Genomic DNA, 24,295 nt, shown 5'->3' with positions numbered 1-24,295 from the left:
TTTCTTTTTAATATTTCTTTTACTTGAATATTCCTGTTGAAAGTAGCTTACTCTTTCCTCAACACCCCCCTCCCTCCCCAACCCATATAAACCTTCCACTTGCTTTATGTTGGGAGGACAAACATGATTGACTTGGTTTAGGATGCATGCGCTTTCTTACTGGTTACTGATTTTTGGGGGATCTTGGGCTCAGTCCCAGCCTTGACTCAATGGCAGCACACTCTCCTCAGTTAAAAGATTGTGGGATCAACTGTTCCACTCCAAACATGTAATCTAGGCTGACACTCCAATGTAGTACTGAGGAACTGCTACCAGCAGGAATGTTCTTCAAGGTGTCATTTTTTGGATGAGATATTAAACCGAGGCCCTGTCTGCACATCCACCCAACTTATATCAGTGAGCAAATGTAATGCAAGTGAAAGAATTCTGGCAACTTGCTTCTATTGGATGTCACTATTTACATTTCTTGCAGTTGAAGAACAGCTAGTTGCAAAGCTTTACATTTTGTCTAATTGTGAATTACTTCAATAATCCATATCCATGCGTTATTGATAGGGTATTGATTTTTGCATTCTTAGTCTGTGAATTGCTGATGATCTATTCTAAAATTGACACTATTTATTGTGGTCCTTGTTGGTTGTTTCATGAAATCAAATTCTAAGCTGCATTATATGAAAGGGGACATATTTTATCTGACATTTGATGTGCATTCTCTCAACAAACAGCAAGTTATTATAATTTTTTATTCATTCATGGGATGTGGGTGTCGCTCGCTAGGTCAGCATTTGTTACCCATCCCTAATTGCCCATGAGAAGGTGGTGGTGAGCTGCCGCCTTGAACCGCTGCAGTTCATGTGGAGTAGGTACACCCACAGTGCTGTTATGAAGGGAGGTCCAGGATTTTGACCCAGCGACAGTGAAGGAATGGCGATATAATTCGAAGTCAGGGTGGTGTGTGACTTGGAGGGGAACTTGCAGGCGGTGGTGTTCCCATGCATTTGCTGCCCTTGTCCTTCTAGTTGGTAGAGATCATGGGTTTGGAAGGTGCTGTCTAAGGAGCCTTGGTGCATTGCTGCAGTGATCTTGTATATGGTACACACTGCTGCCACTGTGTGTCTGGTGGAGGGAGTGAATGCTTGTTTGTGGATGGTGCGCTAATCAAGCGGACTGCTTTGTCCTGGATGGTGTCGAGCTTCTTGAGTGTTGTTGGAGCTGCACCCATCCAGGCAAGTGGAGAGTATTCTATCACACTCCTGACTTGTGCCTTGTATATGGTGGACAGGCTTTGGGGAGTCAGGAGGTGAGTTACTCGTTGCTGGATTCCTAGCCTCTGACCTGCTCTTGTAGCCACGGTATTTATATGGCTACTCCAATTCAGTTTCTGGTCAATGGTAACCCCTAGGATGTGATAGTGGGGGATTCAGTGATCGTAATGCCATTGAGTGTCAAGGGGAGATGGTTAGATTCTCTCTTGCTGGAGATGGTCTTTGCCTGGCACTTGTGTGGCATGAATGTTACTTGCCACTTATTAGCCCAAGCCTGGATATTGTCCAGGTCTTGCCGCATTTCTATGCGACTGCTTCAGTATCTGAGGAGTCGTGAATAGTGCTGAACATTGTGCAATCATCAGCAAACATCCCCACTTCTGACCTTATGATTGAAGGAAGGTCATTGACGAAGCAGCTAAAGATGGTTGGGCCGAGGACACTACCCTGCAGAACTCCTGCAGTGATGTCCTGGAGCTCAGATGATTGACCTCCAACAGCCCCTGATTCCCATTGACTTCAGTTTTGCTAGGGCTCCTTGATGCCATACTCGGTCAGATGCTGCCTTAATGTCAAGAGCAGCCACTCTCACCTCATCTCTTGAGTTCAGCTCTTTTGTCCATGTTTGGGCCAAGGCTGTAATGAGGTCAGGAGCTGAGTGGCCCTGGCGGAACCCAAACTGAGCGTGACTGAGCAGGTTATTGTTAAGCAAGTGCCACTTGATAGCACTGTCGATGGCACCTTCCATCACTTTACTGATGATTGAGAGTAGACTGTTGGGGTGGTAATTGGCTGCGTTAGATTTGTCTTGCTTTTTGTGTACAGGACATACACGGGCAATTTTCCACATTGCAGGGTAGATGCCAGTGTCGTAGCTGTACTGGAACAGCTTGGCTTGGGGTGTGGCAAGTTCTGGAGCACGGGTCTTCAGTGCTATTGCTGGAATGTTATCAGGGCACATAGCCTTTGCAGTATCCAGTGCCTTCAATCATTTCTTGATGCCACGTGGAGTGAATCGAATTGGCTGAAGTCTGGCATTTGTGATGCTGGGGACTTCAGGAGGAGGCCGAGATGAATCATCAGCTCGGCACTCCTGGCTGAAGATTGTTGCAAATGCTTCAGACTGATCTTTTGCACTGATGTGCTCGGCTCCCACATCATTGAGGATGGGGATATTTGTGGAGCCACCTTCTCCAGTTAGTTTTTATTGCCCACCACCATTCACGGCTGGATGTGGCAGGACTGCAGAGTTTAGATCTGATCCGTTGGTTATGGGATCGCTCTGTCTATTGCATGTTGCTTACGCAGTTTGGCAGGCAAGTAGTCCTGTGTTGTAGATTCACCAGGTTGACACTTCACTTTGAGGTATGCCTGGTGCTGCTCCTGGCATGCCTTCCTGCACTCTTCATTGAACCAGGGTTGGTCTTCTGGCTTGATGGTAACGGTAGAGTGGGGAATATGCTGGGCCATGAGGTTACAGATTGTGGTTGAGTACAATTCTGCTGCTGCTGTTTGCCCACAGTGCTTCGTGGATATCCAGTTTTGCATTGTTAGATCTGTTCAAAATCTATCCCATTTAGCATGGTGGTAATGCCACATAACACAATGTATCCTCAATGTGCAGGTGGGACTTTGCCTCCACAAGGACTTGTGCGGTGGTTTCTCCTACCAATACTGTCATGGACAGATGCATCTGCGGCAGGCAGATTGGTGAGGACGTGGTCAAGTATGTATTTCCCTCTTGTTGGTTCCTTCACCACCTGTCGCATATCCAGTCTAGCAGTTATGTCCTTTAGGAGTTGGTCAGTAGTGGTGCTGCCGAGCCACTCTTGGTGATGGACATTGAAGTCCTCCACCCAGAGTACCTTCTGTGCCTTTGCCACCCTCAGTGCTTCCTCCAAGTACTGATTCATCAGCTGAGGGAGGGCGGTAGGTGGTAATCAGCAGGAAGTTTCTTTGCCCATGTTTGACCTGAAGCCATGAGACTTCATGGGGTCCGGAGTCAATGTTGAGGACTCCCAGGGCAACTCCCTCCCTACTGTATACCACTGTGTCGCTACCTCTGCTGGGTCTGCCCTGCCGCTGGGACAGGACATACCCGGGGATGGTGATGGCGTACGATTCTGTGAGTATGACTTGGTTTGTTAATTATTATTTTGACAGGAAAAAATGGGACTATGGAGCCCATTGCCAAAGTCATCTGCACTAGTAGCTTAGTAGCTGGATTTGCCAGCTTTTACAATGGAAGTCCCTTGTCCTAATTTGAATAGACTGCTGGCACAAGAAAAGCTTGGATTGTGGCATTTTTTAGCTAGGGGGTCATAAAAGCTTGTCAGGTAGTAGCTCTTAAAGGATTGCAGCTTGCCACAGCACGGGAACTTGTGGTGGCAGTAGATTGTTCACAGCGAGAACATATGGTCTATGCTGGCCCCTTTTGATCCTCTAGAGACAGATGCTACTACAAATAATGCATGATAGGAAGTTGACTCTTTTGGGGGGGGGGTGTTGAAGACACATTCCAGCAAAAAGCGCCAGTGGAAGTTGTGTGGAGATGAGGCTGCTTGCTGAGTCACTACAGTCACTCGGTTCCTTTATAAAGTACCAGACTATAAATAAGGAAGAGCAAGGTAAAAGGGAATGTTCTTCCTTTAGTACATATTTCTTGTGGGTCTAACAAGTATGGAACTGTATAACCATTGCCCTTTGGCACACTATTTCATTGTGTGTAGCACACTTTCTTTGAAGGTGGAAGTGGCAGCAAACATGTTCAAGCTAAGGTACTCCTCTGCTGTTAGGTAGTTTCTCTGAGGTCAGCAGCTGCTTGTGCAGAGGATAGCCATGTTTTGTTGAGAGTCATCCACCCAGTGTTGTTTCTTCAGATAATGTGTGAATGCCATGGCATTGTACACATTGATAGTATTGTAACTGCTTCTTTGAGAATGATCACTGATTTTAATGATTGGTGTTTCTGTTATATACAAAATGCCCCTTACCATTACTTCCACATACAAAAGAGATTGCTGCTAATACTCCTAGATCCTTAAACGATCTCTCCTACTATCTCCAGACCCAAAGATTCCCCCTTCAGTACTCTCAGATCCCACACCTCCATGCTTTACCCACATCACATCGCCCTTGTCCAAATGTTCCCAGGACCACCCTTTTAATAGTACCAAACTACATGCACTGCTATGTATTTCCTCCACATGCAGTATGTATTTCCAACCAACCTGTAACCTGAAACATCTTTCTACCATCTTGCGTGCCTTGTTCCTTAAACACAGGTAAGACGTAAAATTAAGTTTATAATTGAACAAATCTGTAATAATCTCTGGGAGGTTGGAACACAAAGAGGAGGAAGTTATGTTTCGGCTGTACAGAGCATTGACCAGACCTCATCTGAAGTAATGCATTCACTTCAGAAAGGACGTACTGGCCTTGTGGCAGGGGGGAAGAGTAAAGCATAGATTCACCAAAGCTTTTAGAGTCATGGAGTTATACAGCACAGAAACAGGCCCTTCAGCCCATTGTGTCTGTGCTGGCTATCAAGCACCTATCTATTCTAATCCCATTTTCCACCACTTGGCCCGTAGCCTTGTATGCTATGATGTTTCAAGTGCTTATCTAAATACTTCTTAAATGTTGAGGGTTTCTGCCTCTACCACCCCTTCAGGCAGTGTGTTCCAGATTCCAACCACCCTCTGGGTGAAAAAATGTTTCCACAAATCCCCTCTAAACCTCCTGCCCCTTACCTTAAATTTATGTCCCCTTGTTCTTGACACCTACGCTAAGGGAAAAAGTTTCTTCCTATCTTTCCTATCAGTGCCCCTCATAATTTTGTATACCTCAATCAGGTCCCCCCTCAGCTTTCTCTCCTGTAAGGAAAAAAAAAAACCCAGCCTATCCAGTCTCTTCATAGTTGAAATGCTCCAGCCCAGGCAACATCCTGGTGAATCTCCTCTGCACCCTCTCCAGTGCAATCACATCCTTCCTATAGTGTGGTGACTGGAACTGTATACAGTACTCCAGCTGTGGTCTAACTAGCATTTTATACAACTCCATCATAACCTCCCTGCTCTTATATTCTATTCCTCGGCTGATATATGGCATACTTGCCTTTGCCTTCCTAACCACCTTATCTACCTGTGCTGCTGCGTTCAGTGATCTGTGGACGAGTACACCAAGGTCCCTCTGACCCTTTGTGCTTCCTAGGGTCCTACCATCCATTGTATATTCCCTTGTCTTGTTAGTCCTCCCGAAATCACCCCACACTTCTCAGGATTGAATTCTATTTGCCCATCTTACCAGCCAATCTATATCCAGTATTCTGAGGCTTTCCTCCTCACTATTTACGACACCACCAATTTTCGTGTCATCTGCGAACTTACTGATCATACCACCTGTATTCACGTCTGAATCATTAATGTACACGACAAACAGCAAGGGTCCCAGCACCAATCCCTGTGGTACACCACTGGTCACAGGCTTCCACTCGGAAAAACAACCCTCAACCATCACCCTCTGCCTCCTGCCACTAAGCCAATTTTGGATCCAATTTGCCAAATTGCCCTGGATCCCAGGGGCTCTTACCTCCTTTAACCAATCTCCCGTGCATGACCTTATCAAAAGCCTTACTGAAGTCCATGTTGACTATTATCAACTGCTTTGCTCTCCTCTACACACCTAGTCACCTCCTCGAAAAATTCAATCAAATTTGTTAGACTTGATTTCCCCCTGACAAAGCCACGCTGACTATCCTTGATTAATCCCTGCCTCTCCAAGTGGAGATTAATCCTGTTCCTCAGAATTTTTTCCAATAGTTTCCCTACCACTGATGTTAGACTCACTGGCTGTAATTACCTGGTTTATCCTTGCTACCCTTCTTGACTAATGGTACCACATTCGCAATCCTCCAGTCCTCTGGTACCTCTCCTGTGGCCAGAGAGGATTTGAAAATTTGTGTCAGAGCCCCTGCTATCTCCTTCCTTGCCTCACATAACAGCCTGGGGATTTAAGCCTGCTAAAATAGCTAATACTTCCTCCCTTTCAATGCTAATTTGTTCAAGTACATCACAATTCCCCTCCCTGATCTCTACATCTACATAATCCTTCTCCATAGTGAACACAGATGAAAAGTAATCATTTAAAACCTCACCTATGTCCTCCGGCTCCACACAAAGATTGTCACTTTGGTCCCTAATGGGCCCTCTTTCCCCTGGTTATTCTCTTGCCCTTAATATACTTATAAAACGCCTTGGGATTTTCCTTTATCTTGCCCGCCAGTGTTTTTTCATGCCTTCTCTTTGTTCTCCTAATTACTTTTTTAAGTACCCCCCTGCACCTCAAGTACACCTCTGGGGCCTCTGCTGTTTTCAGCGCTCTGAATCTGCCATAAGCCTCCTTTTTTTCCTTAAATTTTAAAAATTAATAGATTTCTAGGATTAATCACCAAGGTATAGATTATAAAAGTCAAGCTATAATTTTCAATCTGTTACATTAGACATTAGTTACTTTTGAAAAAGACAATTTTTCAGAATGCATTGTGAGCAATTTTTGGATTGCATATAATACAGCTCCACCCTGTGGCCAGATCATGTAAGTATAGTTTTAGTTTTTAGTTTTTTAGTTTTAGTTTAGTTTTAGAGATACACCACTGAAACAGGCCCTTCGGCCCACCGAGTCTGTGCCGACCATCAACCACCCATTTATACTAATCCTACACTAATCCTATATTCCTACCAGATCCCCACCTGTCCCTATATTTCCCTACCACCTGCCTATACTTGGGGCAATTTATAATGGCCAATTTACCTACCAACCTGCTTGTGGGCGGAAACCGGAGCACCCGGCGAAAACCCACGCAGACACAGGATGAACTTGCAAACTCCACACAGGCAGTACCCAGAATTGAACCCGGGTTGCTGGAGCTGTGAGGCAGCGGTGCTGCGGTGCTAACCACTGCACCACTGTGCCGCCCGAGTGTAGCAAGTTACCAGGCAGTTTGCATTATGAATGTGAACATGGGAATTTACAGTGGGGGGAAAAAGTTGATACAAAAGTATGACGGCAGTAAGTGTGCACAATTGTAATTATTTTAGTTAGAAACTTACAGTTGAGTTAGCCTTGGCTCAGTGATAGCACATATGCCTCTTGAGTTAGAATATTGTGCGTTCAAACCCCACCTCAGAGACTGGCGCAGATAATTAGTGTTGCGCTGTCGGAGATGGCATCTTTTGGATAAGATGTCTGCTCTCATTTGCACATAAGAGATCCAGTGGGAGTATTCAGAAAAGAGCAGGGAATTTTCCAGGTGTCCTTGCCAATCTTTATCCGTCAATCAACATCACTGAAATAGTTGAATTGGACATTTCTTTTTTGTGGTTTGTGGGACACTGTAGTGCACAGGTTGGCTAACATGTTCTCCTACAGTACACTTCAGAAGGACTTAATTGGCTGTTAAGAACTTTGGGGCATCCTGAGGTAGTAAAAGATGCCATATAAAATCAAATTCTTTTCAATTGAAACTGTCTGAATAAATGGAACTTCTGTGTGTAAGCTGTTGTCTGTCTTGATGTTGTAAGTAAAGCCTGGCTCAGGTATAAAATTAAAACCTGACCCAGCCACAGTCAACCTGGGCCCCGAGTCCTTTAACTTTTTTTCACACCCAACCCGACCCGACACGAACATCCTTCATCCGTTCCGGCAGCAGGCTATTCCTGCAGCTGAAGTTGTGATGAATCATGGGTAAGCTGATCCCGTGACTTCCCAGAAGCAGCACTGTCCGGCCCGAGCTGAGCCCGAATGCTGGACTCGGAATTTCGACCAAACCTGACACATGTTCAGGTCAGGTAGCCAGGCTTTAGTTGTAGGTGGCCCATCACGTGTCAGGTGTGTCATGGGACACAAGCTTGCTTTCTGTAGTTATTCGACTGCAGAATTGACCCAGGGTTTTTAAACCTTGCCCCCATTCTGTACATTTACATTTTGAACAGGGGTTGCTAGATGGTGAACAAAGAAAGGAATCTAATGATTTTTTTCTATTTCTACACGGAAGCACATGGGGCAATTTTGTTGAGCTGGATGTTACTCTGGCTGAGCACAGATAGTAGATTGAACCTGATCTGTATAATGCAGTTACTTTTTTAAAATTCATTCATGGGATGTGGATGTGCATGGCAAGGCTGTTCTTAATTGTTCAACCCTAATTGCCCTTGAAAAGTTGGTGGTGAGCTGCCTTCTGGAACCATTGCTGTCTGTGTGGTGAAGGTACCCATGCTGTGCTGTAGAGCAGGGAGTTCCAGGATTTTGACCCAGTGACTATGAAGGAAGGGTGATATATTTCCAAGTCATGATGGTGTGTGACTTGGAGGGGAACTTGCAGGTAGTTGTGTTCCCATGTACCTGTTGTCTTTTTCCTTCTAGCTGACAGTGGTCATGAATTTGGGAGGTGCCTTTTAAAAAGCCTTGGCGAGTTGCTGCAGTGCACCTTGTAGATACACCGGTGATGAAGGGTGTACCAATTAAATGGGCTGCTTTGACCTTGATGATGTCGAGCTTCTTGAGTGTTGTTGCAGATAGAGTGTTCCATCACATTCAGACTTGTGTCTGTTGATAGTGGACAGGATTTGTCAGGTATTTGACAGTGTGTGCCATCAAATTGATAAGAGGAAGTGGGCGGTGGTGGTGTCCCTACTGACTGCAGTCATACCTAGCACAAAGGAACATGGTTGTGGTTGTTAGAGGCCAATTATCTCAGTCCCAGGACATTGCTGCAGATGTTCCTCAAGGTAATGTTTTAGGCCCAATCATCTTCAGATGCTTCATCAATGCCCTTCACTCCATCATAAGGTCAGAGTGGGGATGTTCGCTGATGCATTGTGTTGAGTTCCATTCACAGCTCCTCAGATAATGAAGCAGTCCGTGCTGCATGCAGCAAAACCTGGACAACATTCAAATATGCTAGAAATACTCAGCAGGTCAGGTAACATCTCTGAAGAGAGAAACAAAGTTAACATTTCAGGTCAATGACCTTTCCTCAGAACTGACAACATCCAAGCCTGGGCTGATAATTGGCAAGTTATATTATACCACACAAGTGCCTGGCAATGACCATCTCCAACAAGAGAGAATCTAACCATCTCCCCTTGGCATTCTTCCACTATTAACATTTTGGGGGTTCCATTGATCAGCAACTGAACTGGACCAGCCGTATAAATACTGTAGCAACAATAGCAGGTCAGAGGTTGGGAATTCTACAGCGAGTATCTCAACCCCAAAGCCTGTTCACCATCTACAAGGCACAAGTCAGGAGTGTGATGGAGTATTCTCCACTTACATGGGTAAGTGCAGCTCCACAAACACTCAAAAAGCTTGACAGTCCAGGACAAAGCAACCCACTTGATTAGCACCCCATTTACCACCTTAAGCATTCACATTCACTCCCTCCACCGCAGGCAGACAGTGGCAGCAATGTGTGCGATCTACAAGTTGCACTGCAGCAATTTACCAAGGCTCCTTCTACAGCACCTTCCAAATCTGCGACCTCTACCATTGAGAAGAAGAAGGGCGGCAGGAGCATTGGAACACCATCACCTACAAGTTCCCCTCTGTGTCACACCATCCTGACTTGGAAGCATATTGCTGTTACTTCACTGTCGTTCCGACATTACTGCACTTCAAAAGTACTTCAGTGGCTGTACAGTACTTTGGAATTCCTGTTTGTCATGAAAGGTGCTATATAAATGCAAGTCTTTTTTTCTTTTTGGGTCAAAATCCTGGAACTACTTCCCTAATAGTACTGTAGGAGTACCTCCATCACATGGACTGCAGCAGTTCAAGAAGGTGGCTCACCACCACCTTCAGGGCAATTAAGGATGGACAATAAATGCTGGCCTTGCCAGTGACACCTACACCTATGAATGAATTTTTTTTTTTTAAAGTCAGGTGGTGAGCCACTCATTGCAGAATACCCAGTCTTTGATCTGCTCTTGTAGCCACTGTATTATGTGCCTGTCTAGTTAAGTTTCTGGTTAATGGTTACCCCCAGGGTGTTGATGGTGAAGGATTCAGCGATGGTATTGCCATTGAATGTCAAGGGAAGGTGGTTAGATTTTCTCTTGCTAGATGTGATCATTGCCCAGCACTTGTGTGGCATGTATGTTACTTGCCACTTATCAGCCCAAGCTTGAATATTGTCCAGATCTTGGTTGCTTGTGGACATGAACTGCTTCAGTATCTGAGGATTTGTGAATGGAGCTGAACACTGTGCAGTCATCAACTAACATCCTCACTTCTGACCTTATGATGGAGGGAAGATCATTGATGAAGCATCTGAATGTGGGTGGGCCTAGGACACTGCTCTGAGGAACCCTTGCAATGATGTCCTGAGAGCGAGATGATTGTCCTCCAACAACTGCCAACCGTTTTCCTTTGCACTAGGTATGACTCCGGTGTTAATTGTATATCAGTTGTGTTTAATTATATGCAGGTGGAGGGCATTAATTGGGGTTTCACTTGAGGACGTATAAAGAGACATTGATTGAAACTTTGGTGGGGTTGAGTTACGAAGTGTATGCTTGCAATGTTTCACTCTGTAAATAAATGTAAGACTGAGTAAAAATTGGTTCCAGTACTATCCTTTATTGACTGGCTCTCTGGAGTTGAACACCCAGGCAGTGCAGAGCTTTCCCCCTGATTCCCATTGATTTCAATTTTACTGGAGTTCCTTGGTGTCACACTCAATCAAATGCTGCATTGATGCCAAGAGCAGTCATTCTCACCTCACCTCTGGAACTCAGCTCTTTTGTCCATGTTTATACGTTTGGCTGTAATGTGGGCTGGAGCCAGGTGGTCTTGACAGCACCCAAACTGAGCATCGGTGAGCAAGTTGGTCAGTGAGTGCCACTTGATAGTACTGTCGGCGGCACCTTCTATCTTTGCTGATGATTGAGAGTAGCTAGCCTGATGGGGCAGTAATTGGCTGCATTGGATTTGTACTGCTTATTCTGGGCAATTTTCTACATTGTCGGGTAGATGCCAATATTGTAGCTGTGCTGGAACAGCTTGGCTAGATGTGTGGCTCATTCGGGAGCACAAGTTTCCAACATTACAGCCAGGATGCTGTCGAAACCTGTAGCCTTTGCTGTATACAGTGCCTTCAGCCGTTTCTTGATACCATGTGGAGTGAATCAAATTGGCTGAAATAACTCGCTGCATAGCTTTACGTCATTCTGGGAACCCTGACTTGCACTCTTTTTAATGGGAAACTAATTAATTTACCAATTCAAGGATGCCCTTAGGAAAGAATCCAAGGTGATCCTTAGAGAAGATCAAGAGGAGATTTGAGAGAGGTGTTCAAAATCATGTGGGGTCTAGACAGAATAAATAGGGAGAAACTGTTCCCATTGGCAGAAGGGTTGAAAACCAGAGGACATTAATTAATAGCAAAAGAACCACTTGTGAGATGAGGAAAACCTTTTTACTCAACAAGTGGTTTAGATCGGAATGCACTGCCCAAGAATGTGGTGGAGGCAGGTTCAGTCGTGGCTTTCAAAAGTGAATTGGATAAGCAGCTGAAAAGAGGGCTATGGGGAAAGGGCAGGGAGTGGGACTAGCTGAATTGATCTTGCAGAAAGCCAGCACAGACTGGATGGGCCGAATGGCTTCCTTCTTTGCTGTTACCATTCTATAATTGGAAGTCTCCAAAGCTAATTGTCTGGAGAAGTAATCAAGATTCCATTTATATTTCCTACAATATGTTGATTTTGTTTAACACACTTTCCCTCCTCCTTGTGTTTACAAGTATTATTTCATAAATCCTTTAACGTCCTTTCCCTAGCGTGCACTGCTGGAACAGAAGCAGAGGAAGAAACGGCAGGAGCTTCTTATGGTTCAGCCTAACCTTGAAGCCAAGCCACGGAAGTTGAAGCCAAAACGATGTGAGGAACAATCACCATTAGTAGAATCCCGTAACAACATCACCAGCAACAGAATACTAGATGGTATGTAATGTGTTTCAAAATAACGACTTCATTAAAGATCAAGCAGCCACTTGTTAACCTGGCTGACGTGAGCAAAAATAGTCTACATGAAGGCATTATATCAATCTAAATTGTTGTATTGTTCTTGTGTTGTACAGTAGATGAAATGTTTGTATTACTCAATTTAATGCTTATCAACACAATCACACACATTCCATGCCGGCCAACTGGGAAGAGGTCATTTGCACAGGTGAGCATGTGTGTTCCACCTTAAAGTTTACAGGATGATAAGAAATTGGTGTTGGGTGGCTGTTGCTTGTTGAAGTTTTACAACAAACTCAGTAATTATAGGAAAGTTTCAATAACGGAACTAAAAGGTGAAAGTTGATCTGTTAAAATTTGCAATAAATCAAAACATTTATCATCTGATTTAAACTTTGTCAGGGACTGAGATTTTAATTGAGGTTACTGATAATAAGAGGACCAAGGTCTCACCTAACATCTTGTTACGAAGTTAGGTGTAATTTTCTGCCCAATATTATAGAATTTGCAGGTTATTTTAGTCAGTAAACTTGTTTTTTTGGGTCATTTACATAAATGCTGATCTGTCAGGCTGGAAAAGTCTGTAGATTTGAAAAAGCTTTTTTTTAAAAAAAGGACAAATGGACTGATGGTGCAGTGGCAGTGGAGTAACAGTGATGTAATGTATGTGGTAGCATTCTAGTACAATATTTGTGAGATAGTGTGCTGGTTTGACAAAAATTGACTTCTGTAGATTGGTCCTCACAGTTCTGGTGTAGCTTTTGTGCCAGACATTTGTGATTTATGATGTAATCTTTGCGATAAAGAAGGAAAGACTTGTATTTATTTAGCTCCTTTCACAACCTCAGGATGTCCCAAGCCTTAGATAGCAATCAAAAATATTTTTGAAGTGTAATCATTGTTGTAATGTAGGAAACACAACAGCCAGTTTGCATTTGAGTAGTTCCCACAAACAGCAATGTAACAATGACCAGATATTTTTTTCTATTGATGTCAATTGAGGGATAATTATTGGCCAGGACATCGTGGAGAATTCGCTTGCTATTCTTCAAAATATTATCATCATAGGATCAGTCATGCTAGCGAGAAGTGCAGCAATGAAAATGCAGAACAAAACTGAAGAGTTGTGCAAAAAAAATTGGAACAATTTTAAAGAGACTGGTACATGTGCTGTCAACAAAATTGAGGACAAGACACATGACCCTCAGCATCTCTCGCACTCCAATCCACATCTGTGTCTACGAAGACTGAAGATCAATTAAGCCCTGTCTGCATAGAAATGCGGCACCTGGATGTGAGCTATATTCAAACACAATGAGACAAGACCTTTTTCAGACTTCTCGTCGCTGAATGACCTCCGTTACAATGAAGTGTGAATGACCCTCATCATCTCAGAATGGGGCCATCATCAAGGCCGTTATACAGCCCAGCTAGGACTGAAACCTGAAGCCACATGGGCAAAGTCAATCGTAGAAGAATTCACCTAAAAGGTAATCATCTTGAGGAACAAAGAGGGGAATCTTTTCAGGACAGGGCTAGAGACAGCATCATCAGACTGGTCTGTCCTCGGCTCTCTCAGTACAGCAACAAAAAAGCCATTTTGAATTCCAGCAAGACTAAGAGAGGGAGCGAGGTCATCTCAAGAGCGTCACAGAAAGGAAGTTCAGCCAGTGGCTGTGGAAAGGCCAGCCAAAACAAGAAAAGAGCTCTGTGAATTCTACACTTCAGCTTGGTGCAGCAGGGAACTGAAAGTGACCACCTCCTCCAGCCTGATGTCTTAACGACCAGAAAACTACGAACACCCAGGCCTGCAACTTTAAAAAGAAACTGTCCGCTGAGAAGATTCAATAGGTTTAGCATGAACCCCGAATACCTACCTCACCTCAAACCAATTAACCTCTTGCTCTCTATCCATCTATTCTTTTGTGTGTGTGTGAGAGAAAATGGGTGCAGTTGCGGCCATTTCGGGAATGAATGTTGTTCAATAAATAGTTAATCTTCTGTTTTAAACCTACAAGTAAATTTGTCACTGTCTGTTTATTTGTTTGTTTGACAAATAAAACACAAGGGGTTAAAACCCTAGTAACAAAAACACTTGCTGTGATCAGTTGGGAGGTGAACAGTGGGAACAAGCCATGCTATCACCCACCTGGCCATAACTGATCTTTTTATGTCCATCTGCGAGGGCTGATGGGGCTTCGTTTTAATGTCTCTCCCAAAAGACGGCACCTCTGACAGTGCAGCGCTCCCTCAGTACTACACTGGAGTGTCAGCCTAGATTTTTATTTTCACATGTCTGGAGCGGAAGTTGAGCTCTCAACTTTCTGACTCAAAGGCGCAACTGCTACCAACTGAGTCACAGTTGCCACTTGAGATGGTGCAAGTAGAATAAAATAGGAGTACTTACTACAGGCCCCTGGTTTGCATACTCCAAAAAGCAAGCTTGAGGGAGATCCTGACCTAGGGAATGCAGGCACGAATCTCAGGAGTAAGGCACATTTGTTTCCTGGATAGCCAGGCTGTAGTTTGGACAGCTTTGGAGTGTGGAGGCTTTGTGACTGAGATCAATGGAGAAATCAATATTGATTTATAATACGATGTAATTCAGTAACACTGCTTATTTTCTATCAAAATAAGGCAAAATATGCTAATTATTTATTTAGAGATACAGCACTGAAACAGGCCCTTCGGCCCACCGAGTCTGTGCCGACCAACAACCACCCATTTATACTAACCCTACAGTAATCCCATATTCCCTAGCACCTACCTCCACTAGGGGCAATTTACAATGGCCAATTTACCTATCACCTGCAAGTCTTTGGCGGTGGGAGGAAACTGAGCACCCGGCGAAAACCTACGCGGTCACAGGGAGAACTTGCAAACTCCGCACAGGCAGTACCCAGAATTGAACCCGGGTCCCTGGAGCTGTGAGGCTATGGTGCTTGCCACTGTGCCGCCCTTTGATAGTTTACAATTCATTTTATTACTTTATTAGCAATTGTTGCTGTACTAGCACACAAATATAATAGTTGCCAGTATTGAATGTGACATTGATATAGGAACTCATGTCATTTGTTGTGTTCTTCAGCTCCTTCAGAAGTTGCTTTGTATATCTGCAGAACTATTTTAGATTTCATCCTAGATTCAGAGGGATGTAATTGGACAGTCAAAATTGGAATTCCAGTGACAGTAACTGCTTTTTTAGTTTTTTAATTTACACTTTTCGAGAAGTATGATATGCTTTTACAATTATGAGAACAATGCTGCTGTGAGCCACTTGCCTGCACCTTTTGTGACCATCCCAGTCCTCGCCTGTGGAACATACATGCCAGCAGCTAATAAGTACTCATGAAGAGTATGCAGACCTTGGTTTCTGTATGTTTGTGCTGTTCTTGCTCATTTTGTGCTGTAAGACGGTAACGAGTGTTCAGTCCCATTTGTGACTCCTCAGATGCTGAAGCAGTCTGTCCACATACAGCAAGACCTGGACAACATTCAGGCTTGGGCTGATAAGTGCCAAGTAACATTCACGTCACACAAGTGCCAGGCAATGACCATCTCCAACAAGAAAGAATCTAACCATCTCCCCTTGACATTCAATGCCATTGCTGAATTCTCCCATGATCATCATCTGGGGGTTACCATTGACCAGAATCTGAACTGGGCCAGCCATATAAATACTGTGGCTGCAAGAGCAAGTCAGAAGCTGGGAATTCTGCAGCCAGTAACTCGCCTCCTGACTCTCCAAAACCACCATCTACAAGGCACAAGTCAGGAGTGTGATAGAATACTCTTCACTTACCTGGATGAGTGCAGCTCCAACAGCACTCGGGAAGCACAACACCATCCAGGACAAAGCAGCCTGTTTGATCAGCACCCCACGCGGGATATTGTGAGCCTCGTCAAAAAGAAAAAGGAAGCATTCGTAAGGGTTGGACGGCTAGGAACAGACTAATCCCTTGAGGAATATAAAGACAGTAGGAAGGAACTTAAGCAAGGAGTCAGGAGGGCTAAAAGGGGTTATGAGAAGTCATTGGCAAACAGGATTAAGGAAAATCCCAAGGCTTTTTATACGTATATAAAGAGCAAGAGGGTAACCAGGGAAAGGGTTGGCCCACTCAAGGACAGAGAAGGGAATCTATGTGTGGAGCCAGAGGAAGTGGGCAAGGTACTAAATGAGTACTTTGCATCAGTATTCACCAAGGAGAAGGACTTGGTGGATGATGAGCCTAGGGAAGGGAGTGTAGATAGTCTCAGTCATCTCATTATCAAAAAGGAGGAGGTGTTGGGTGTCTTGCAAAGCATTAAGGTAGATAAGTCCCCAGGGCCTGATGGGATCTACCCCAGAATACTGAGGGAGGCAAGGGAAGAAATTACTGGGGCCTTGACAGAAATCTTTGCATCCTCATTGGCTACAGGTGAGGTCCCAGAGGACTGGAGAATAGCCAATGTTGTTCCTTTGTTTAAGAAGGGTAGCAAAGATAATCCAGGAAATTATAGGCCGGTGAGCCTTACGTCAGTGGTAGGGAAATTATTAGAGAGGATTCTTCAGGACAGGATTTACTCCTATTTGGAAACAAATGGACCTATTAGCGAGAGGCAGCATGGTTTTGTGAAGGGGAGGTCGTGTCTCACTAATTTGATTGAGTTTTTTGAGGAAGTGACAAAGATGATTGATGAAGGAAGGGCAGTGGATGTTATCTATATGGACTTCAGTAAAGCCTTTGACAAGGTCCCTCATGGCAGACTGATACAAAAGGTGAAGTCACATGGGATCAGAGGGGAGCTGGCAAGATGGGTACAGAACTGGCTTGGTCATAGAAGACAGAGGGTAGCAGTGGAAGGGTGCTTTTCTGAATGGAGGGATGTGACTAGTGGTGTTCCGCAGGGATCAGTGCTGGGACCTTTGCTCTTTGTAGTATATATAAATGATTTGGAGGAAAATGTAGCTGGTCTGATTAGTAAGTTTGCGGACGACACAAAGGTTGGTGGAGTTGCTGACAGTGATGAGGATTGTCAGAGGATACAGCAGGATATAGATCGGTTGGAGACTTGGGTGGAGAAATGGCAGATGGACTTTAATTCGGACAAATGTGAGGTAATGCATTTTGGAAGGTCTAATGCAGGTGGGAAGTATACTGTAAATGGCAGAACCCTTAGGAGTATTGACAGGCAGAGAGATCTGGGCGTACAGGTCCACAGGTCACTGAAAGTGGCAACGCAGGTGGATAAGGTAGTCAAGAAGGCATACGGCATACTTGCCTTCATCGGTCGGGGCATAGAGTATAAAAATAGGCAAGGCATGCTGCAGCTGTACAGAACTTTAGTTAGGCCACACTTCGAATATTGTGTTCAATTCTGGTCGCCACACTACCAGAAGGACGTGGAGGCTTTGGAGAGGGTACAGAAGAGGTTTACCAGGATGTTGCCTGGTCTGGAGGGCATTAGCTATGAGGAGAGGTTGGATAAACTCGGATTGTTTTCACTGGAACGACGGAGGTGGACGGGCGACATGATAGAGGTTTACAAAGTTATAAGCGGCATGGGCAGAGTGGATAGTCAGAAGCTTTTTCCCAGGGTGGAAGAATCAGGTACTAGGGGACGTAGGTTTAAGGTGAGAGGGGCAAAGTTTAGAGGGGATGTGCGAGGCAAGGGCGGCACAGTGGCGGAGTGGTTAGCACCGCAGCCTCACAGCTCCAGCGACCCGGGTTCAATTCTGGGTACTGCCTGTGTGGAGTTTGCAATTTCTCCCTGTGTCTGCGTGGATTTTCTCCGGGTGCTCCGGTTTCCTCCCACAGCCAAAAGACTTGCAGGTTGGTAGGTAAATTGGCCATTATAAATTGCCCCTAGTATAGGTAGGTGGTAGGGAAATATAGGGACAGGTGGGGATGTGGTCGGAATATGGGATTAGTGTAGGATTAGTATAAATGGGTGGTTGATGGTCGGCACAGACTCGGTGGGCCGAAGGGCCTGTTTCAGTGCTGTATCTCTAAACTAAACTAAAGCTTTACACAGAGGGTGGTGAGTGCCTGGAATTTGTTGCCGGGGGAGGTGGTGGAAGCAGGTACCATAGAGACGTTTAAGAGGCATCTTGACAAATACATGAATAGGATGGGAATAGAGGGATACGGACCCCGGAAGTGCAGAAGGTTTTAGTTTAGGCAAGCATCAAGATCGGCACAGGCTTGGAGGGCCGAATGGCCTGTTCTTGTGTTGTATTGTTCTTTGTTCAATCCACCACCTCAAACATTCAATTCCTCCACCACCAGCACACAGTGGCAGCAGTGTGTACCATTTACAAGATGCACTGCAGCAACTCACCTCACCTCCTTCGACAGCACCTTCCAAACCCGCGACCTCGACCTTCTATGATAAGGGCAGCAGATGCGTGGGAATGCAAGTTTCCCTCCAAGCCACACACCATCCTGACTTGGAACGATATTGCTGTTCCTGCTCTGTCTCTGGGTCAAAAACATGGAACTTCCTTCCTCACAACTCTCTGGGTGTGTCTACACTAGACTGACTGCAGTGGTTCAAGAAGGCAGTTCACCACCACCACCACCTTCCAGGCAATCAGGGTTGGACAACAAATGCTGGCCTTGCCAGCCATGTTCACATCCCATGAAAGAATTTAAAAAAAATCTTGTGCATGAGATAGCATTAACAACAATGTGAAAAATAATATGGAATCTAGTTCATGATGTCTCTCAGAAGTGATCCTTATAATTTCAGCTTTGTTGTTACTTGGTAGTTTCAATGCAGTAATGGGTGATGCTTCTGAAGATGTGTTTTGGCATGTTTTTAGGAATGTAAGCATTTTTTGGCAATGCTTTTGGATAGTACTATTAACTGATATAGGAGTGTTTTATGATATGACACTGAGAAAAATGGAAAATCATTCCTTTCTCAAACTGTCCTTCCTATCTTGTATGTAGTGGGTTTATTTTTTTTTATTCAGTCAGGGGACTGGGATTGCTGGCTAGGCCAGAATTTATTGCCCATCCCTAATTGCCCTTGAGAAGGTGGCAGTGAGCTGCCTTGAACCACTGCAGTCCTTGAAGTGTAGGTACACCAATAGTGCTGTTAGGAAGGGCATTCCAGGATTTTGACCCAGTGACAGTGAAGGGACGGCGATATAGTTGCAAGTCAGGGTGGTGTGCGGCTTGGAGGGGAACTTGGAGGTGGTTGCTGCCTTTGTCCTAGGTGATAGAGGTCGCAGGTTTGGAAGGTGCTGTCAAAGGAGCCTTGATGAGTTGCTGCAGTGCATCTTGTGTATGGTACACACTGCTGCCACTATGTGTAGGTGGTGGAGGTGGTGAATGGGGTGCCAGTCAAGTGGGCTGCTTTGTCCTATATGGCATTGAGCTTCTTGAGTGTTGTTGGATTGCTGGAACCATCCAGGCAAGTGGAGAATATTCCATCACACTACTGACTTGTGCCATGTAGATAGTGGACAGGCACTGGGGTGACAGGTTACTGGCTGCAGAATTCCCAGCCTCTGACCTGCTTTTGTAGCTGCAACATTTATGTGGCTGGTCCAGTCAGTTTCTGGTCAATGGTGACCTCCAGAATGTTGATGGTGAGGAATTCAGCGATGTTAATGCCATTGAACGTCAGGGAGAGATGGTTAGTTTCTCTTTTGTTTGAGATGGTCATTGTCTGGCACTTGTATGGCACGAATGTTACTTGCCACTTAGCAGCCCAAGCCTGAATGTCGTTCAGGTCTTGTTGCATATGGGCATGGCCTGCTTCTGTATCTGAGGAGTCGCGAATGGTGCTGAACATTGTGCAATCGTCAGCAAACATCTCCACTTCTGACCTTATGTTGGAGGGAAGGTAATTGATGAAGCAGCTGAAGATGGTTGGGCCTAGGACACTATCCTGAGGAACTCCTGTAATGATGTCCTGGGACTGAGATGATTGACCTTTAACAACCACAACCATCTTCCTTTGTGTTAGGTATAACTCCAACCAACAGAGAGTTTTCCCTCTGATTCCCATTGATTCCTGTTTTGCCTGGGCTCCTTGATGCCATACTCGGTGAAGTGCTGCCTTGATGTCAAGGGCATGTGTATAAAAATAAATTAAGTTGTACCTTGTACATTCTTGTACATTATGGCTTACTGTTGAGACTGTGAAATCCCACACAAAACAGTGGTCGTTAAGATCTGTATGAGAGTAATTGCACTTTTAGAAATAGTTCAGATGGGAGTGAGGTTCTCGTGTCAGTACCCTTTTTAGATTGGGTAAATTATAAGACAGGATTGTGGAAGATCCTTTTGCAGCTTATGTTTTGACAGGCATGTACCCCACTGCAATTTCAGTCTATCCTGTTGTTTTTATTTGCCAGAAGGCACGTGTTCAAACCAGTTTTTGAGCTGCCAACGTTTTGGAGGACTATACCTTTCTGCTTTGAAGCTGTGGGTCAGTTTTTGTTAGTTTCCTAGGTTGGCGCTTATGTGTTCATTATCCTCAAAAGGGCCAGAACCTGCAGTCTGCAATGTATAAAAAAAAAATACATGCCAGTCTTCTACAGTTCCATTTAGGGACAGGAGAACTTGATGTAACTTAAAAGATTGACCTGAACCAGGCGACACCAAATGGTCCTCTGCATCCATTGTGGAGGAGAGCTTTGTTGCAGGAGAGTTGCACTTTACTAGAAGTGCAATTTTTGTGTCCATTACATTATAGATTACTTGTGCCTGATGACAAAAGCTCTCCATACACCTTGTCTCATGGCTCCTTATGGCTTTCAGCTACTTGGCTTGTCCCAAATGCAGTGCTGACCTGTTGGTGTATTTACCTTACAATCAGTCTGTATTGTACCACCTCCAGTTTCCTATAGAACTGCTTCCCTGAGACTTAATGGTCTTTTTGCATATGTGCAGCATTATCTATACCTTTTCCTTTGCATCTTGTTTACGTTTTCCTTCCCTGTCCCTTTCCCACCCTCCCTTGAGGTTCTGATCTACTTCTCGGCATGGTTCCATTGTCAAATATGAGGTAGAGGGGTGTAGCAAGCCTACACTTGGTTTCCATTTTTTTTTTTGCCTGTTCATGCATGGCTAGACAGTCACAATGTGAGTAAGATTTTGATGACAGGAGTGTTACCCATCAGTCAATTCCCCATATTTCAGGTCATGAGCCCTCTGTTGATATTCAAAATTCTTCACCTCTCCAAATAGTTATGTCTAAATGGTATTGGATACTCATAGTCTCTCAAATGAAGCCGTACAGCTTTAGCATGTATTATTAAATTTCTTAAGTTAATTCTAGATCAATGGTACTGACTTTCCTTTCTTTAGTCCAGACAAGTTGGCTGTGGATATCCTACATTGTTTTGGTCTCCATAAGTTGGGGGTGGGGGGTGCGGGGTATCTTTTCATTGTGGTAGCCTTATAGGTCTAGAGAGATCTTAAGATGCTGTGCTGTTTCTTTCTGTGAGTGTATGCTGCCCAGATATTGGGGCCACTGTGCTGGGCTGATGAGGTGTGTGCAAGACAGGAATAATCCTGGTCATTTCAGGTGCCCTTTCTGTATCCTGCTCCCTCAAAGGGCCTATTTTTGTCTGATCTTTTATCTGATCCATGATTATGGGATTACTTCGCTCTTCCTTTGGAATGCCGCTACAGCTGTTTAGCATATGTGTAGTCCTAACTTTTACGTTCACCAGGTTGGCCCCTCATTTTCTTTGGTATACCTGGTGCTGCTTCTGGCATGCACTCCTACATTTTTCATTGAACCAGGGCTGGTCCCCTGGCTTGATGGTATTCGTAGATATGCCAGGACGTGAGGTTACAGATTTAAAAAAAAAATTGTTCATGGAATGTATGTGTCGCTGGCAAGACCACCATTTGTTGCCATCCCTAATTGCCCCTGAGAAGGTGGTGGTAAGCTGTCTTCTTGAACCTCTGCAGTCCATGTGGTATAGCTACACCCACAGTGCTGTTAGGGAGGGAGTTTCATATTTTAGACCCAGCAACAGGGTCAGGATGGTATGTGGCTTGGAGGGGAACTTGGAGGTGGTGGTGATCCCATGCATCTGCTGCCGTTGTCCTCCTAGATGATGGAGGTTGGGGATTTGGAAGGCGCTCTTGAAGGAGGCTTGGCGAGTTGCTGCAGCGTATCTTGTAAATAGTGCACACTTCCACTGTGTACCAATGGTGGAGGGATTGATTGTTTGAGGTGGTGGATGGGATGCCAGTCAAGTAGGTTGCTTTGTCCTGGATGGTGTTGAGCTTTACTTGTGTCTAATTTGCACTTACTCTTAAAGAATTCACAAAAGCGGACTGGTGAAAGGCATATCAATTTTTTATTCACGCATTAAATCATCAAGTACAAGCTCTCACTACTTGCACAGTATACCACTCGACAAGACACAAGGTGACCAGTCTCGGACTTGCGGCTGCTCTTCTGTTCTCTGAGCCTTTGACTCAGGGTACCTTCTCGAGTGTTCTTCCCCGGGGTTCTCATGCCATCCCCAGTTTTAGTCAGGGGTTAAATCTTGTTTCCAAGACCCGCCCCTCTGACTTCCTCAAAGGGGTCTGGTATAATGACGTAATAATTCCTTATTTGACTCAGTGAGAACCTGGTTAGCACTTCCTGTTTCTTTACACTCTCCCATTGTCTACTCATATCTCGTCTCCGTAGCAACTCCTTTATCTGGTTTGTGCAAGGATACTCGTAGAATCTCTCTTGTTTCAGCCTGTTTTTCTGTACTGTCTACAATTCCTTGGCCATCTGTGTGCTGTGGCCCCTTTCTACCCAACCCCCCTATGTTTCAACACACTGTGTATTGTGTGACTAGCCCTGTGTCTCAACTAAGTTCTTATGTGTTTTTACTGGATCTGCACTTTTTAAGTGTTGTTGGAGTCACACTCAAACAGGCAAGTGGAGAGTATTCCATCACACACTTGATTTGTGTCTTGTGGATGATGAATAGGCTTTGGGGAGTTAGAAGGTGATTTACTTGCCACAAAAGGCCCAGCCTTTGACTTGTTCTTGTAGCCACAATATTTATATGGCTGGTCCAATTTTGTTTCCTTTCAATGGCAACCCCCCAGGATGATGATGGTATGGGATTCAGCAGTGGTAATGGTGTTGAATGTCAAATAGAGATGGTTAGATTCACTCTTGTTGGAGATGGTCATTGCCTGGCATTTGTGTAACATGAATTTTACTTGTTACTCATCAACCCAGGCCTGAATGTTGTCTAGGTCTTGCTGATTGTGATGGCTCACAGTGCCTCATGGATGCCCAGTTTTGAGCTGCTAGATCTGTTTTGAATCGATCCCATTTAGCACAGTCATAGTGCCACACAACATGACGGAGGCTGTCGGTGTAAGGATAGTACTTGGTCTATACAAGGAATGTATGGTCGTCACTTCTACCAATGCTGTCATTGATAGATGCCTCTGCAACAGGCAGATTGGTGAGGATGAGATGAAGAAGGTGGTTCCCCTTGTGTTTGTTCTCTCTCCACCTGCTGCATTCTGGCAGATATATTTTCAGGACTTGACCAGCTTGGTCAGTAGTGGTACTATTGAGCCACTCTTGGTGATGGATATTCAAGTTCCCTCACCCAGAGTGGTGTTCATTGGCTGAAAGGTATGATTCTGTGAATATGACTATGTCAGGCTGTTGCTTGAATAGTCTGTGGGACAGTGTACCCAAATGTTAGTGAGGAAGACTTTGCAGGTTTGACTGGGCTGGGTTTGCCTTTGTTGTATCTGATGCCTAGGTCTGTCCAGTTTTATTGTTCATTGACTTTTTTGTAGAAAATTGATAAAACTGAGTGGCTTGCTAGGCCAGTTCAGAGGGCAGTTAAGAGTGAACCACATTGTTGTGTGTCTGAATCACATGTAGACTAGCAGGGTAGGGAAGGCAGATTTCCTTTCCTAAAGGACATGAGTGAACCAAATCGGTTTTTATGACACCATCATGGTCACTATAACTAAGGCTAACAATTTTTTATTCCAGATTTATTTAATTAATTACATTTATAAATTC

General features: G+C 44.6%; 1 protein-coding gene across 6 annotated transcripts in view; it reads left to right on the top strand.

The window, feature by feature from the left end:
* The window catches only part of LOC137379619 (tubby-related protein 3-like), a 115,418-nt gene that overhangs the window by 39,384 nt on the left and 51,739 nt on the right, over positions 1-24,295 (top strand). For all 6 annotated transcript variants that reach the window (XM_068050697.1, XM_068050698.1, XM_068050696.1 and 3 more), the window contains one exon: positions 12,103-12,265. In XM_068050697.1, the coding sequence (XP_067906798.1) occupies positions 12,103-12,265 (163 nt within the window). The remainder of the gene's footprint in view (positions 1-12,102; positions 12,266-24,295) is intronic.

Source organism: Heterodontus francisci, chromosome 18, assembly GCF_036365525.1.
Source record: "Heterodontus francisci isolate sHetFra1 chromosome 18, sHetFra1.hap1, whole genome shotgun sequence".
Lineage (NCBI taxonomy): Eukaryota > Metazoa > Chordata > Chondrichthyes > Heterodontiformes > Heterodontidae > Heterodontus > Heterodontus francisci.
Note: the sequence above shows the minus strand (reverse complement) of the source record. Positions and strands in the feature narration are given on the sequence as shown.